The sequence below is a fragment of the Myotis nattereri genome (assembly GCF_964212035.1).
Source record: "Myotis nattereri genome assembly, chromosome: 3".
In the NCBI taxonomy this organism is placed as follows: Eukaryota; Metazoa; Chordata; class Mammalia; order Chiroptera; family Vespertilionidae; genus Myotis; species Myotis nattereri.
The window spans coordinates 113,091,232-113,109,621 of record NC_138077.1 but is presented as its reverse complement, the minus strand read 5'-3'; the positions used below and the strand labels follow the sequence as shown (position 1 = coordinate 113,109,621).

Here is an 18,390-nt window from a genome sequence, read left to right as displayed (position 1 = left end):
AATATTTATATTTTTGATTTTTCTAGGAGCTATAAATAAATCATGACAAGAAAAACAATTTTATGAAAGTACAAAGCAAGGAAGTTTTTCCCATACAACTTTGAGCCTTAAAATTTAACTATGTCTCACTACTGCTCTCTAGTGGCTGAATCCAAAACGCCTTTCTACTAAGGAGCTGCTTTTTGAAACTAGTAATTGCATTTGTGGCAGAAATGTGATTTAAAAAATATATAGTATCACGAGTGCTTTGGATAAAAGTTCCAAATAGTAATATAACTTCATTTGTAATGAATTCTGTATGGGTTTAAAGTCTTGAGTTTCTATTTCTTTAAAGAGCAAGATGACATTGTGATAAGATCTGAACCTAGAATTGATAATTAAAGAGCTAAAGTCATAACCAATTTAAACACACTGCTTGAGCCTTGAAAAATTAAAATGACAATTCTAAAATATATATATCTTAAATTATTGAAGTGTAGTGTGTCTCATTTAATAATAGGCTTAATAATATGGTTAATGTTTAGTGTCCAGCCATCTAGATCCTTTCTCTGTATATGTAAAAACATGAGTATCGCCGAAACCGGTTTGGCTCAGTGGATAGAGCGTCAGCCTGCGGACTGAGAGGTCCTGGGTTCGATTCCGGTCAAGGGCATATACCTGGGTTGCAGGCACATCACCGGTGGGGGATGTGCAGGAGGCAGCTGATCGATGTTTCTCTCTCATCGATGTTTCTAACTCTCTCTATCTCTCTCCCTTCCTCTCTGTGAAAAATCAATAAAATATATTTAAAAAACAAAACAAAAACAAAACAAAAAAAAAACATGAGTATCATTTTTAAACATCTACACTAATAAAAGAGGAAAATGGTAATTGGCGTACGGCGATACCTTTTTCATTGGCTAATCAGGGCTATATGCAAATTAACTGCCAACTAAGATTGGCATTTAACTGCCGACAAGATGGCGGCTAATTTGCATATGTAGGCACAATGCAGGGAGGCGAAAGGGAAAGCAGGAAGAAGCCCCCTGCCACTGACAGTGATCGGAAACCCAGGGGGGAGCTAAGAGCTGGGGGGCAGGGCAAAGGCGGCCCCGGCCGCCTTTGCCCTGCCCCCCAGCCATGATCAGAGAATCAGGCGCCTTTGCCGCCCTGGCCAGTGATAGCAGGAAGTAGGGGTGGAGCCAGCGATGGGAGCTGGGCATGGTCGAAGCTGGCAGTCCCAGGAGCTAGGGGTCCCTTGCCTGGGCCTAAAGCGAAGCCCACGATCGCGGCGCCCCCCCGCTGCCACTGCAGGTCCCCGCTGCCCGGGCCAGACACCTAGGCCAGAGGCGTTAGGCCTGGGCAGGGGCGGAGCCTGCAACCACGGGGAGCTGGGGGTCCCCTGCCCAGGCCTAACACCTCTGCCGGAGGCCTCAGGCCTGGTCAAGGGGCCGATCCGGTGATTGGTGATCGGAGGGTGATGAGGGTCAACTCCTCTGGCCGAGGCATCAGGCCTGGGTGGGGGGCAGAGCCGGGGATTGGGGGGATATGATGGTCCCCTTGCCCAGGCCTGAAGCCTGGGTCAGAGGCGTCAGGCTTGGGCGGGGGGTGGAGCAAGCAATCAGAGGGAGATGGGGGTCCCCTGCCCAGGCATGATTCCTGGGCCAGAGGCCTCAGGCCTGGGCGGGGGCCAGAGCCAGTGATCGGGGGGAGATGGGGTTCCCCTGTCCAAGCCTGACACCTCTGGCGGAGGCGTCAGGCCTGGGCAAGGGGCCGATCAGGCGATCGGAGGGTGATGGGGGTCAACGCCTGAGGGCTCCCAGTATGTGAGAGGGGGCAGGCTGGGCTGAGGGACACTCTCCCCCCCCACACACACCCAGTGCACGAATTTCGTGCACCAGGCCCCTAGTGTATATAATAAAGAGCCAGGGTCGTAACAACCGATTATGACCGAAGGCTCAACCAGACCGAAAATGCCAAGGGGGCTTCAGATCAGGCCCAGAGAGAGGCCTGCAGAGAGAGAGGCAGGGTCTGATTTGTAGCCTCTGTGGCAGCCGTTGATCAGAACTTGCCTCTCTTTCTCTCCCAGCCTGGCCAACAGCTGCACCTCCCTTTCTCTCCAGGCCTCCACCGGGGCTGCTGATCAGCCCCCCCTGTTGATAGGCCCAGAGATGCTGACTGGCATAGAAACTGACCAATCAGAACCAAATCTGGTCAACTGTGAGGAGCCAATGACTGCCTAGGAGACGGAGCTTTTGACACTGACTGGCATAGAAACTGACCAATCAGAACCAAATTGGCCGGCAGAGGAGGGCAGTTGGGGGCGAGATTGGGCCGGCAGGGGAGGGCAGTTAGGGATGATCAGGCAGGCAGAGGCAGTTAGGGGCGATCAGGCCGGCAGGGTAGAGCAGTTAGGGGCAAAATCAGGCTGGTAGGGGAGGGCAGTTGGGGGCGAGATCAGGCCCTCATGGGAGGGCAGTTAGGTGTGATCAGGCAGGCAGAGGCAGTTGGGGGTGAGCTCAGGCAAGCAGGGGAGAGCAGTTGGGGGCTCCATCAGGCCAGCAGGCAGAGGCATTTAGGGGCGATCAGGCAGGCAGACAGGTGAGTGGTTAGGAGCCAGTGGTTCCAGATTGTGAGAGGGATGTCCAACCGCCAGTTTAGGCCCAATCCCATAGGATTCCAGCGGTCGGACATCCTCTGAGGGGTCCCCAATTGGAGAAGGTGCAGGCTGGGCTGAAGGAATACACACACACACACCGCCGCCCCCTCCCCCCCCCCCCCCCCCCCGCACAAAGTTTGTGCACCAGGTCTCTAGTTAATTTTATAGTACTGTACATACTATTCTGTGACCAATGCTTGTCACACTAGTGTTATGGGTATTATTTCATGTCAATCTACTTATTTAGCTGCTTTGTGGTCATCTATATTTACAAGCAGTCATTGAGGTAAGTGCACAAGGAATATTTGAAATCTTGAAAAGAAATTGAAACAAATAAATAATAGGCTGGAATTTAAGTAATTTCCATTATGCAGGTGTCACAATTTAATTAACAGTGTCACGTCCTTATTTTGATAGACCCTTTCCAGAATAATCCTTCAGTAAACACCTGCATTAATATGCGCGCGCGCGCGCACACACACACACACACACACAGTTGAGCTGTTTAAAGCATCTGAAACACTTGTAAAAGTTTTATGTACCATAAAACAAGAAATTCTTGTGTTTAAAAATTTAGTAAAACATTTATGAAGTTTTTGAGAGATTAGTGAGAAATATTAAGTGAAAAGTTTATTTCCAAAAATATAGTGTTTGTTTAATAGTTGGCCTTGATTTTTTTTCTCCTTACCTAAGTATTGTGTTAAGTTGTACCTATATATAGTACTAATGATTTGTGGGTTCTGAGAGTCTTAAGTTTATAAAGCATAGTAGTAATATTCTGGAAGGGACCTTTGGATGAGACGTTAAAAAGCTAGTTTTCTTAAAAAAAAAAAAAAAAAAAACTAGTTTTCTTTTAATATCATGTCTTTTTTTATTCTAAATTGCCAGTACTTTAATTTTATCTGCTTTGCTTATGTTTTTCTCATTCACTGTGCAAATCTTGTCAGGCTCTAAAATAATGAAATTCTTTTTTTTTTTTTTTAAATATATTTTATTGATTTTCTACAGAGAGGAAGGGATAGGGATAGAGAGTTAGAACCATCGATGAGAGAGAAACATTGATCAGCTGCCTCCCGCACACTCCCCCCTGGGTATGTGCCGGCAACCAAGGTACATGCCCCTGACCGGAATCGAACCCAGGACCCTTGAGTCCGCAGGCCGACGCTCTGTCCACTGAGCCAAACCGATTAGGGCAATGAAATTCTTATTTGGAAAGAATTTGTTTATAACTGTTTTTACATTATTATCAATAGTCTTCTATATACTAAAAGGACTCCTACTTATGGTAGAATTTATTTAGTACCCAGATACCAACATATAAGGGCTTCTCAGCTGAGACTTCAAACATCAAAGAGAAATGGCATATTTGCTAAATCAGTAATGTTTTACGATATTGTTTATAAGGAATTTTGTTTATATACATAAATATTCTGAGTTTGTTTGTACACAAATTACTTGCTTTGCCCAGATTTAACGTATACACACACAAAGCCCAGATGCAGAACACAACTTTTTCTTAAGCCCCTTCATTTTTTTGTGTGCTTGAAGAACATTTTGTTAATCCTGTGGTAGTAATGATACACATGGTTGCCTGCCTGTCTGTTTCCCTAGATGGCAGCCAGCGGGATGGACAGGAAAAATTTCTTCTTCATATCCCTACCCATGCTAGTCACTTAATTTTTCATTTTCTTCTTATCTGACATAGAACCAGCACAACTTTCAGTATCATTAGTATGCCAGTATTTAAAATTTACACATGCTTTCTTTATTCCAAGAGTTATATGCTAATCAAATAATTTCTCTACATGCTGCATTGATTGTTTCATAGCAAATCTGTGTGCCTCAAAATGACGTTTTCTTCTCGTTTATAGGTTCTGCTGAAGGAAGGGTAAACACTTGGCTTTTTAAACATTAAGCTGGTGGAAGTCACTGTGAACTGTGATTTCATTTAACTGCTGCAGGGAAAGTTTGGTACAGAATGAAAGGCACACATAACATTAACATAAGCAGAATTTTTGAAAATATGGTTATGTTTAAGCCACAACTTTTTCTGTGCAGGAAACAGTTTTATAAAATTATCTATATTATTTGATCAAATATTTTGTAAAAAAAATGTTTTTGTGATGAATTTTCCTCTTATATTTTATTAGCGTTATTTAAACTGTAAAGCAGTTTAAGCCAGACTGTTAAATGTAACTTTTGTTTGCTGCCTTGACATACAATGTATTCTGCTTATTTCCACAGTCAAGAAGAAGAAAGTGAAGATGAAGAAGATACTCAAAGTTCCAAATCTGAAGAACATCATTTATATTCTAATCCAATCAAAGAAGAGATGACCGAGTCCAAGTTCTCTAAGTACTCTGAAATGAGTGAGGAAAAACGAGCCAAACTTCGTGAAATTGAGGTTGGTATTGCATTGAAATTTAAAACTGCACTGACCTCTCAATTTTTCTATTGAACTAGGCTTCCTCTTGGCATCACACCTTGGTACATCCTGTTCCCTCTCTGCCTTAGCTGACTTCCTTCAGTCCTTTGTTCAAACATCCCTTCTCCCCCTGTATCCTTTTTCTTACCTGGATTTTCTTACATCCCCCTATTTATCTGTTATGATTAGTGATTATGTTTTATGGGTTTTTTTCTTGATTGCTTGCTTAATTTCTGTATTCCCTCCTAGACTGTGATTTCCATTGAGGGCAAAGAACCATGTCTCTCCAGTGCCTGGCACATAGGAGATCTTCTCAAGATATTCTAGTGAATAGATTACATCTGACATTATGAAAGCTATTACATTTTGAGTGTACATAGAATATAACTCAGAAAAGTGAGATACTTTTTGGCATGTTCAAGTTATGTGTACATTTATTACAGTATGCTAACTTTAAGTGTCTGCATCCTTTAGTGACGGAGAGACAGTAGACATTAAGTGGGGCCTCACAATAAGGAGAAAAACTTACGGGAGAGTCCAAACTGTCTCCAGCAGAATCTTCCCTCCCTCTATTCCTCCCCTGTTTTAAAGCATCTATTTATTATCAAAGGTATTCAAATATGTCAGGGAAGAGTTCTATAATGGGAACCCTCCTTCCTATTCCTTGCCACAAGATTTTGAAACATGCTCAGTAAATAGTGTAGCAGTCAGTCAAGAATCTCAAAAGTGTACATGAGTGGCCCTGGCCATTGCGGCTCAGTTGTTTAGGAGTCATCACGTGCACCAAAAGGTTGCCAGTTCGATTCCTGCCCTGGGCACATACTCCAGTTGCAAGCTCCACCTTGGTAGGGGGCATGCAGGAGGCAGCCAATCAATGTTTCACTCCCACACTGATGTTTCTCCCTCTCCTTTTCTCTCTTAAAAAAACAAACAGAAAAGTATACATGAGTGAATGTTAATACTCTGTCTATTCATTTAACAGTATTTATTTTTTAATGCATACTCTGTCAGTGCTATTCCTTTTACCGATAATTCATTACCTTATTTCTGTTTCTCCACCTACTCACTGTTGGGGCTGGTTTTAGTTCTTGTCCACTTCATTCTCAAATGTCACCAAGCCAAAAAGTTAACAGAGAAAGCATTTTGTCTACTTTACCACAGAATCATATGGTGTTATTGTAAGTTTAAAGGCGAGATTTCAGAGTTACGTTGATTGATTTTTCCTGGGATGTGTTCGGTTACACTCTCTAGAGTTTTTAGGGGCGCAAGGTGATGGATGTCCGTGAATACACTCACAGTTGCCCTTTTCAGGCTGCATGTGCCCATTTTAACAGCCTTGCTGAACTCCGCCTAACTGACCCGATGGAATATTGGAGTAGAAACAAAGACCAAGTTCATTAAAAATATATTTTCTTGATAATTGAAGTGACATTTTGATAATTAAAAATGCCAAAACAGATTTTGATCATTCTTAAATGTTCTATTTCCTTATTGGCTTAAAGAGAAAAAAACTAATTTAGCTTTTTTGTTAATTTTGTTGTATTTGTATATATGTGCTCTCTGATGATCTGACCTTTCCTTTCTTTGCTAGACACTCCTCGATTGTTTCTCTTGCTCTTGTAGTGCCTACCTCTTAACAACTTAACATTTGGGGAATTGCATTGTGAACCAGATTCTAATTTTAAAATGTAATTCTTTGTTGAACCAGATACCAACTTCATTATCATTGTGTTGAGATAAGTTCTTAAGGGCATGAACTACATTTAGGTTTTTGAGTCATCTTATACGGAGAGCTCTGCATAGTTGGGCTTGTCTGACACATGCTACTTTGCTGTATTTATGTTTTTCCTTTTAATACGCTTGTTTCAAAGAAAATATTTTTTAATTGAATTTATTGGAGTACAGATTTCAAGTGTACAACTCAATAAAACATCATTTACACACAGAATTGTGTGCCCCATTGCCCCAAGCAAAGTCTCTTTCCATCCCCATTTTCCCCTCTTTGCCCATCTCCACCACAGTTCCCTTTTCCCTTGGCCATCACTACACTGTTGTCTGTGTCTGTGTGTTATATATATATTGGGGGTGGGAGGGCTACTTATCACTTCACTTTCTTTCATCCAGACCCCCTGCCCCTCCTCCCCTCTGACAGCTGTCAACCTGTTCCATGTATCCATGTTCATCAAGCAGTACTTGAGAAACTATAGTGATGAAAAAATTTTGTCTTATTTCACAGCTCAAAGTTATGAAGTTTCAGGATGAATTGGAATCTGGAAAAAGGCCTAAAAAACCAGGCCAGAGCTTTCAGGAGCAAGTAGAACACTACAGAGATAAACTTCTTCAACGAGTAAGGAATAAGAATACTCAATAACATGCATTTTTCCAAAATTATTTGTTTTGACTCCCTAGAATATTGGTATATTAAGGAAAATTATTTCAAATTGCATCCTTTGATGTATAAATGCTGGATACTGGTAGACAACTAGGAACATTTGAAATTTCATGTTTTACAATTATTTCAACTTGTAAAAGGGTTAGGGTTATAGCATAATATTTTATTGTAGATAAACAAGAAACAAGAAAATCCTGGTAAGAGTATGATTTCAAAACTGGAAGACCCTATAGAAAGAGTATTTGTGACAGTGAGATACCAGAAACCATGAGAAGTGGCATAGAGACAAAAAGATGGAGTTAGGGTTTAGAAAGTTCATGTAGGACTCCTTTTCCATTGTTTTCAAGGAGGGACAGCAAGTGGTAGACTACCTCATCAGTGAACTCTAAACTTTCGAGAGACCTGATATTCTTGTACATTAAAAAATATGTAGGGGTATACAGAATTTTAGGACAAGGAGACCCACATGACAATTGTTGGGAGAACCCAGGGATTTTATTGGGACTGCTATGTCTTGACTCATAAAAAAAACTAGAGGCCCAATGCATGAAATTCGTGCAAGAGTAGGCCTTCCTTCCCCTGGCTGCTGGCACCGGCTTCCCTCTGGCACCTGGGACCCAGGCTTCCCAATTTTGCAGGATTTTGAGTTAGATAATAGCAACTATTACACTTTATTATTGAATTAAAATATTTCAACTATAGTTTGATTTCTATAAATTATACATGAGGAAACTATATTTTACAGACCATCAGCCTCACTTTTAAAATTTGTACTCTATATGATAAAGATAATTTAGATTTAAAAAAAGATGTTATGTATCTATACCCACACGAATCCCTTTGGAGATGGTGGCAGGTGTTTGATCTTCGTGGAAGATTCCTACCTTGGAATGCTTACTGGTCCTGAAGGTAGTAAGACATGTATGTTTTAGTCTCCTGCATTCCAGATTGCATTTGGGGAGGAGGGTGTGTTTCTTGAAGGTGTGCATAATGGGTTGGCAGACTGTAGCTAGCCATCACCTCATTTTTTTTTAAATAAACCTGGCTCACAGCCATTCTCCAGTGGCAGAGTTGAACACTTTTGACAGTTTTTGTGTGGCCCACAAAGCAGAAGATATTTAATATTTTCTGGCTCTTTATAGGAAATGTTTGCCAACATCTGGTGCAGGCTTTTTGTCAGCTATCAGATAGCTTTCTTGATGCACAGAAATCATAGAGCAGTTAAATTCTTACTAATGAAGATCTGAGTTGGCTTTGTGGGTTCGTTGTCTTTAGCTACCCCTTTAACCCTTTGTGGTCGTATTAAATTTGGACATGGGTGTCGTACTGGTCAGAATTAATTTCCATTGAAAGAGCAGTGATACATAACATGCAAGATTATGAAGGATAAACAAGATTAACTAATTCTTTTTTGGAACTACGTCACTACTAGTAGAATCACTATAAACGCTATCACTTTCTACGTCAGAGTCAGTATTCAAGGTGCCAAAATAAAACTCTTAATAGTTACTTTCAGATTCGCAGTACACTTCTTTTGGTAACTTTCTTTTTGCCATTTTGGAGTAGTATTTTGAAATATCTTAAGAAGCGAGAATGCCTAATTACAGTTAAGCGTAATTTGTAAAGCTTTATTTGAAATTCTGCGAAGTATCTCCGAAGCTTGTCGATTTCTTCACTCTCAAAAGGCGACTGACTCGCCACGCCACGGTGTTTTGCATGGCGAGTGTGGAACGACTGCGTTTGTTTATATTGAGTTTCGATATCTCCGATTTGTCGGGGCAATGTTTTGGTTCGTGACAAGGTCGCTTAGACAGTTAAGAGCTTTCAGAGAAATTATGAACTGATACATGAATGAACAGAGTTAAGATTCGTACGGTTCCTTGCTGTAGTGGCTGAGAGCAGGCATACTACCGGAACGGTAAAAAAGCTTTGGTGGCTGAGAGTAGACAAACGACCGCAAAGGGTTAATTATGTAATCAATAGAAATTATAATTTCAAGTGAGAAGTGGCAATTACAGCATCTGAGGATAGGATATAATTTTTCTGGTTTATATAATTGTATACTCACATAGTTTTTACTTTCATAAATTAGGAATTAAAATTTCCAATACAATTGGTACTTGTCTCTCACCAGTAAGATTTTCTGATGGACAGTTTTTGTGAATAGCTATTTCTCCTTTTCAGCTTATTGCTTTGGTAAGGCTCTCTTTTGATTAAATAACTTGCTGTGCAGTTAGTGTCCCTGCTATTTTATTGTCATCTGAGAGATGTCAGGGTCAGTGTTAGCTTGTAGGGGACAGCATTCTGCAGGTGGTAGTTACAAACCTTAGCTTCAGAGCTTGGGCTCAAATCCTGACTTTATTCTGTGTGACCAGGGGCATGGAACTTAACCTTTCTGTGTCTCAGCTTTCATCTCTAGAACTGGGATAAAAGCACTGCTTTGGGTGTTTGGAAGAAATACATGAAATGGTGTGTGAGGGTTGTTTACTAATTACCTGGCCTATGGTAAGCACACAGTAAATACTTAGCTGCTGTCACTGGTATTATTGTTGTTATTCAGGGTGAGTAGAAGAAATGGCTAGCTTTTCCGGAAGAGGAGGTATTTTTTTTTTTTAAATGTTATTAGTGATTTGAAAATTAGTTAAGTAGAAGAGAACATATTATTATATAAATGAGATTAACCCAGATTGATATATTTTCATAACAAAATATTCTTTCTTTAAAAATTAAATACACAGGAGAAAGAGAAAGAATTAGAAAGAGAACGAGAAAGAGATAAGAAGGATAAAGAAAAATTGGAATCTCGATCCAAAGACAAGAAGGAAAAAGATGAGTGTACTCCAACAAGGAAAGAAAGGTATAACATTTCTAATTTAATACCTATACTGGTTTTAGGATTTAGAATGATGTTCCATGTTACAATATTTTCAACACCGGTTCCAACAAACTAGAAAAGTATTTTTTCATAATAAATATGTTTGGCTCTTGCCTACAGGAGGCGAACTAACTGAGAAATGGGACCATTAATTAGCACTTGCCTTTGTTAACTAAGCCATCATCCCTTTATATCCTTTCACATGGTTCACAAGGTACCTTAAACTTAGTTCAGTGCTAAGAATTTAGTTATCATACTAGGTATCAAGCTTAGGCTTAAATAACTAAACAGTTTGCTAGATCTTTCTTGTCTCCAATATAAGCATTCTGTGCTGAGTCTGCCACTTATAAACTTGAGTCTTCCAGTCTTACCTGGAAAGGAGACTGTGCACATGGACTGTAAGGACTTGCTACTTACTTTATCTTCATTCTAATAAACATCGCTTCTCTTTTAATTTTTATTTTCTATGTTAATAATCCCCAAATCTGATTTAGTAGAGAAAATTGCTTCAATTAACAGTTAATTTTTTCTTAATGAAAACCAAGTGAATTCAAATTTAAAAATTCTGGCTTAGTTATTCTACAAATAGTTACAAATAGCATAGTTATTAGTTAAATAGTAAATCTATTTTTTCTTTTTTATTATTTTGATATAATTTTAGATTTACAGAAAAGTTGCAAGAATAGTATAAAGAATTTCCAGATGTCTTTCTACTTTTGCCTTATTTTCTTCTCCTTTCCCCTTCCCCAACAATTTAAGAATAACTTGGTGCCCCATCCTTCCTATATAATAAAAGGCTAATATACAAATTGTCCCCTCAACTGTAAGTTAGACCGGGGGGCGGGGCCAGTCAACCCTGCCCCTGATCGCACCCCACCCCGATCAGGGGTGGGGCCGGCCGGTCAACCTTCAATGGATCCCACCTGTGCACGAATTCATACACTGGGCGTCTAGTCCTCCTATCTAATAAAAGAGAAACATGGTAATTAGCGTACATCCGCTACCCTTCCCATTGGCTAATCAGGGTGATATGCAAATTAAATGCCAGCCAAGATGGCGGCCGGCAGCCAGGCAGCTTAAAGCTAACATGAGGCTTGCTTGCTTCAGTGACAGAGGACTGCAACGTTCCCCGCCTGCCTTGACGGCCTCTGAGCTTGCAGTTTGAAACATTGTTACAAATATAGAAGCTAAACAAAACCCCAGAAACCTGCTTTCAGCCCACTGGGATCTCGGAGCCGGAGTTGAAACAGTGTTTCGATTTTAGAACCCAAACAAACCAGATACCTGCTTTCAGCAGCAGAGGCCTCAGAGCTGGAGCCAGAGCTAAAGCTGGCCCAGAATAAAAAAAAAAAAAGAAAAAAAGGAGCAGTTGGGAGCAGCCTGAAAACAGCCCTCAGCCCCTCACCCAGACTGGCCAGGCACCCCAGTGGGGACCCCCACCATGAAGGGTGTGTGACCAGCTGCAAACAGCCCTCAGCCCCTCACCCAGGCTGGCCAGGCATCCCAGTGGGGAGCCCCACCCTGATCCAGGACACCCTTCAGGGCAAACCAGCCGGCCCCCACCCGTGCACCAGGCCTCTATCCTATATAGTAAAAGGGTAATATGCCTCCCAGCACCAGGGTCAGTGGAGCCGAGAGGCCTCCCAGCATCAGGATCAGTGTCACAGAGGGCAGCGCCCAAACCTCCTGATCGCCCTGCGGCTCTGTGTGTGACGGGGTGGGGCCGCAACCTCCCTATCCGCCCTGCTCTGTTCATGACAGGGGAAGGCACCCCAATACCCTGATCAGCCCTGCTCTGTACCTGATGGGGGGAGCTCCCCAACCCCCTGATCACCCTGCAGCTCTGTGTGTGACAGGGTGCGGCGCCCCAACCCCCCCGCCCCCCACGGGCCCTGCTCTGTGTGTGACGGGGTAGAGCCATAACTTCCCCATCAGCCCTGCCCTGAGTGTGAGAGTGGTGGTGCCCCAACCCCCTGATCGGCCCTGCTCTGTGGGTGATAGAGGGCGGTGCCCCAACCCCCCCTCCACGGGCCCTCCTCTATGTGTAATGGGGTAGAGCCATAGCCTCCCTATTGGCTCTGCCCTGAGTGTGACAGTGGCGGCGCCCCAACCCCCTGATCGGCCCTGCTCTGTGTGAGACGGGGCAGTGCCCCAGCTCCCCTATCGGCCCTACTCTGTGAGTGACATGGGGGAGCTCCTCAACCCCCTGATCGTCCCTGCTCTGTGCGTGACAGGGTACGGAGCCCCAACCCCCCTGATGGGCCCTGCTCTGTGCATGAGAGGGTGCAGCACCCCAACTCCCTGATTGGCCCTGCTCTGTGCGTGACAGGGGGTGGTGCCGCAACCTCCCCATCGACCCTGCCTTCAGTGTGACAGGAGGCGGTTCCCCAACCCCCCAATCGGCCCTACCCTGAGTGTGACTGAGGGTGGCATCGTAACCTCCCAATCTGCCCTGCTCTGTGCATGACAGGGAGTGGCACCCCAACTCCCCATTCGGCCCTGCTCTGAACCCGACCAGGGGCTGCACCTAGGGATTGGGCCTGCCCTCTGCCACCCAGGAGCAGGCCTAAGCCAGCAGGTCGTTATCTCCCGAGGGGTCCCAGACTGCGAGAGGGCACAGGCCGGGCTGAGGGACACCCGCCCCCCCCCCCCCCCCGAGTGCACAAATTTTGTGCACCGGGCCTCTAGTTATCTATAAAAGCTTAAGCGACCATTCAACCAGTAGCTGTGATGTGCACTGACCACAAGGGGGCAGATGCTCAATGCACACGCATGGAAACATGGAACAGACTGATGAATCTCAGAGGGAAGGGGAGATGGGTTGGGGCAGGAAGAGATTAACCAAATATCCTATATTTATACTAGAAGCCCGGTGCATGGATTTCATGCACTGGTGGGGTCCCTCGGCCTGGCCTGCAAGGATTGGGCCGAAACTGGCAGTCTGACATCCCCTACAGGGTCCCAGATTGTGAGAGGGTGCAGGTCAGGCCAAGAGACACCCACCGGTGCACAAATCTATGCACCGGGCCTCTAGTATTTTTTTAAAATATATTTTATTGATTTTTTACAGAGATGAAGGGAGAGGGATAGAGAGTTAAAAACATCGATGAGAGAGAAACATCAATCAGCTGCCTCCTGCACACCTCCTACTGGGGATGTGCCAGCAACCAAGGTACATGCCCTTGACCGGAATCGAACCTGGGACCCGTTAGTCTGCAGGCCAGCGCTCTATCCACTGAGCCAAACCAGTTAGGGCGGGCCTCTAGTCTTATATAAACCACAATAAAAGTTTCAAGATTGTGAAATTAACATTTAAAAACTTACCTGATTAGAGACCTTAATGAAATTTTGTCCATTGTCTCAGTAATCTCTTATAGCAAAAGAAATTCCATTATCCTTGATTTCAGTTTTTGGCTTGATCAGTCTCTTTTAAGACTTCATTGGATCTTGGTATAAAAGGCTTTGAATGTTTTTGGAAAGTAACATCAGTAAGGTTAGTGTTGGTACAAGTACTGGTAGGAATTAATAGCTAATTTAGTAGCAGGAACTTGAATGCTTGTTCCTTTGCTCACTTATGGAATGTTTTTGGGGCTTTGTTCCATAGGAAAAGGCGACACAGTATGTCCCCTAGCCCATCTCGCAGTAGCAGTGGTAGACGAGTGAAGTCCCCATCACCAAAGTCGGAGCGATCAGAGCGTTCAGAAAGATCTCATAAAGAGAGTTCACGGTCCAGGTCATCTCACAAAGATTCTCCTCGAGATGCTAGCAAAAAGGCCAAAAGGTAAATGCAAATCATTTTTTGCAATATTTGAGATACTAATTTCCTTGTCATTCTACCAGTTTTTGACAGTGATTTGGTTGGTAGCTATGTTTTACAGCAAGCATGTCAAACTGAAAGGCTATCTCAGGCCAAATAAACAAGGTTTAAGTTTATGTGGGCCGCAAAAAAACAAAAGCTTCAATTTTCATAGAAATGTAGGTTTATTTCAATAGAGACTTGCTGAATACTAAAGGCTGAAATAAATGAGTAATCATTAACATAAAATAATAGAACATTTTAATAAAAATTAATGTTTTTTTCTTGTACATTAACTTACCAGATACTGAATAACTGCACAAATTAATAAGTGTAATGCAAATAAACCTATTTTTCTTGTTCTTCGAAAGCAAAATATTTCCTGTTGCACACACCAAACAAGTCCAAGACAATGATGTGGCAATTGGTTGCTAAAATATTCGCTGCTAGTCTCAGTAGAGAGAGATGGTGCGCCTGTGTGTCAAGGAAATGAATGCAACACGATTATAGTAATCAGTCATTAGCAAATGTTGTAGTTTGTTATTAATTATGTATAATAGGATATTGTAAAAATTAAGCTGCAACATTTTTATTGAAACATTTTTTTTTAAATATATTTTATTGATTTTTTACAGAGAGGAAGGGAGAGGGATAGAAAGCTAGAAACATCGATGAGAGAGAAACATCGATCAGCTGCCTCCTGCACACTCCCTACTGGGTATGTGCCTGCAACCAAGGCACATGCCCTTGACCGGAATCGAATCTGCGACCCTTGAGTCCGCAGACTGACGCTCTATCCACTGAGCCAAACTGGTTAGGGCTAAAACATTTCTTACATACTGTTATTGGCTGGGCCGCAAAAATATTTGTTATGGGCCACGAGTTTGACATGCTTGTTTTACAGGATTTTAGAAAACCAAAAAGATACTTTCATTTTAGATTATGCCTTCCCATCTCCTAACACCAGTCTCATGACTAAAGCACAATAAGGCTTCCAACAAGTAAAGCCAGCCAAGAACTTTAACATCACATCCAGTGTTTCCTATGGTATAGGGATAGCTGCTTTACTTTTCATTCTGTTCTTTAGTTTCTATAGAACATTTTTTGATTTTTGTCAAGGCTGAAAAAAAAAAATACATCCTCCTTGCCTCCATATTTCTCCTGCAATCTTAGTAGTAAGTTTTTGGGTAGAGACTTGTGAAAATAAACACCATTTCTTCAGTGTATAATTTAGTGTATACTTTTATTCTTGTAGTTCCAGAAAAGTGTTTCAGAAATGTTTTATTATCTGGTGTTATTTTCCTAGGAGCTAAAACTTATCCTCTAAAACTTTATGATTGTAACCATTTTTAGTAAAATCTTTATAAAATAGATAAGTTACTGGTATGTATGTGCACACACACACACACATCAATACATTATTTGTTTTGGTAATCTTCATGAACAGCATTTACAAAATTGTGCTGTTTCACATAGTTCCCTTGAATGATACTGCAATAGTTGGATCCTTTTCCCTCAAGGAGATAGGCTACAAAGCTGTCTTCTGTTTAAAATGTTGTGAATGCTAGTAATTAGATGCCATTTTGAACTTTATCTTGTAGATTTAGAGGTTCAGACTTGGAGGTATATCACTAACTTGGGGAACTTATTAAAACTGCAAACCCCCAGTTCTGCCTTGAGATTTTGATTCAGTAGAGTGGTGTGGTAAGTCTTAGGATCCTGGCTTTTTAAGCAAGTGCATTATTTATTTATTTATTTATGTATGTATGTATGTATGTATGTATGTATGTATGTATATATATACAATTTTATTTTTTAATTAATTTTTTACAGAGAGAAAGGGAGAGGGGATAGAGTTAGAAACATAGATCAGCTGCCTCCTGCACACCTCCTACTGGGTATATGCCCGCAACCAAGGTACATGCCCTTGACCAGAATCGAACCTGGGACCCTTTAGTCCACAGGCCAACACTCTATCCACTGAGCCAAACCGGTTAGGGCAGCAGGCGCACTATTGATGACTGATGCAATGCACATGAAGTACAAAATCTGTGTGTGTGCGCATAGGCAGAGTGTAGACCTGGGAAATTTGCAACCTTATGTATTTCAGTGACTTTTGTTGTGTTCAGTTAAAGCTCATTTTAGATAATTTAAGAAGTCAATTTTGATCACAGAGTACTGTGATAAATTGTTTTTGTTTGTTTCCTCAGATCACCATCTGGTTCAAGAACACCTAAAAGGTCTAGGCGATCACGGTCTAGATCCCCTAAAAAATCAGGGAAGAAATCCAGATCCCAGTCCCGATCTCCACACAGGTCTCATAAAAAGTCAAAGAAAAACAAACATTGACATACGTTTTTAAGATGCTGTCACTTATTGGAAATGCAATTTTGTTTTGTGCCTGAATGGTCTGTTTTAAAAAAAAATCAAATGAAAGAGCATTCCTGGGATTTTTGTTTGTTTATTTGTGAAGCATGTGTAACTGCATCTGTAGACCTGTCATTGTTTTATATTGTGTAAATTACTTTTTTTGTGGCTGTTTTCAAGATGAAATTATTGTGGTAATGAATTTCATCAGAAATGTGTATAATGGATCTGCTGGCAGTAGTAGTATTTTGTTTTAGAATGCTGTGACTTAGCAAAACTAATACAGATGTCTTCCCCCATTTTGTAGCTTTGGCAATTTGAATTAGATTTCAAATAAAATCTGAACAAAAAACCATAATGTTGTTTTTTTGCCCTATTGGTAACATCAAGTCCCTTAAAGTCCTTGTCCTACTAAGTGAGTTTAGCACTTCTGTTGTATTTGTATACCTAACACACTATACCTAGCTCCATTGTTCACGCAGTTAAAGTTTTTTATTTACTAAGATGACCATAAAAAGTAGGGAACCCGAGACTCCTATTTGGTAGGTTTGCAAGCCAATTTCTTCGGTAAGGTTCTCTTGGGTAATACTAGTACCCAGAGGTCAAAAGATAAGGTGAATGTGGCATGGTCTTTTGCTGGCTACAGTAAATTTACTTTTTCAAAGAAGCAATATGATTTCAGTACACTCAACCTATGTCCTGAGCAACTACTTATTATTAGGGAAAAATTAAATCTCCATCTTTTTATTTCATCCGTCATGAAAGAATTTTATTTTGAAAGCATTTTTCTTATAAGAATTGCCCATAGAATTAGTTGTTTGCTAGTTGCCCCTTCATTTTTTATTTTTTTAAATCCTCACTGAGGATATTTTTCCATTGATTTTTAAGGAAAGTGTGAGGGAGGGAGAGAAACATCACTATGGAAGAGACACATCAATTAGTTGCCTCCTGCACATGCCCCAACTGGGCCAGGGATCCAGCCTGCAGAGCTGATAACTGAGGTACTTGCCCTTGACCGGAATCGAACCCATGACCCTTCAGTCTGCAGGCCAACACTCTATCCCCTGTGTCAAACCTGCCAGGGCGATAGTTGCCCCTTTATAGCCCTCCGTAGGCTATCTTCAAAACCCTAGTGTTAGTAAATTTCTACAAGCTTCTGTTGAAAGTACCTTTGTTTTTGTGTGTGTGTGTGTTTTTAAAGATTTAGTTTTAGCTTTAAGTAAAGTTTAAAAATAAGATAGTTTTAAGGAAACTTAACATCCAATAGTTTGTGAATTCAGGGTGCAGAAAGTTGATTTAAACCATTTGCAGAGTTGAAATCTGTTATGCAGTGGGAGAAACATTGCTGCTGTCTAAGGAAGAAATAAGAAACCTTGTATGATGTTGATCACAGTATTGCTATAAATGTAATGGGATAAAGGGCTTTGTAAATGGAACCGACACTGCTCTTTTTGAATCTGTCTCCGTTTCACATTTAGGCACCATGATTTCATGGGGGGTTTTTCCCCTTAAAAGAGAGTAGAAAATGATCCCAAATAAGTTGTTTTGAGTTACTATGCTTTTTAAAAATATATTTTCAATTGTTTTACTTAATCCTGCCTAGTCACAAAATAAAATAAGTTGTACCCATTTTGGAGGGAGTTAGGTCTATTAGCTGAGCAGTGAGGCATGCTATTTCCAAACTGGTCAAACCTACAATAGGTTTAGAAGTGAGCCAATCGTATTATTTTACTTAGTGGTTCTTATCAACATGCAGTATTGCTTGGAAGTTATTCTTTTATTGTTCATTTTTTTGTTTGTTCATATTTTTTAATTTCTAAGTGTTGCTCAAAATAAACATGAACATTTGGTACTGGTTTTTAAAAACTACAAATACAGCCATTTAAAAAATTATCTT

General features: G+C 41.4%; 1 protein-coding gene across 3 annotated transcripts in view; it reads left to right on the top strand.

Moving 5' to 3' along the window:
• Positions 1–17,847, top strand: part of U2SURP (U2 snRNP associated SURP domain containing) — an 82,328-nt gene extending 64,481 nt beyond the window's left edge. For all 3 annotated transcript variants that reach the window (XM_081086144.1, XM_081086143.1, XM_081086142.1), the window contains exons 24-28: positions 4,883–5,042; positions 7,300–7,410; positions 10,194–10,312; positions 13,935–14,111; positions 16,337–17,847. In XM_081086144.1, coding sequence (XP_080942270.1) covers positions 4,883–5,042; positions 7,300–7,410; positions 10,194–10,312; positions 13,935–14,111; positions 16,337–16,475 — 706 coding nt within the window. In that variant the 3' untranslated portion in view covers positions 16,476–17,847. The remainder of the gene's footprint in view (positions 1–4,882; positions 5,043–7,299; positions 7,411–10,193; positions 10,313–13,934; positions 14,112–16,336) is intronic.
• The last annotated feature ends 543 nt before the right edge of the window (positions 17,848–18,390 follow it).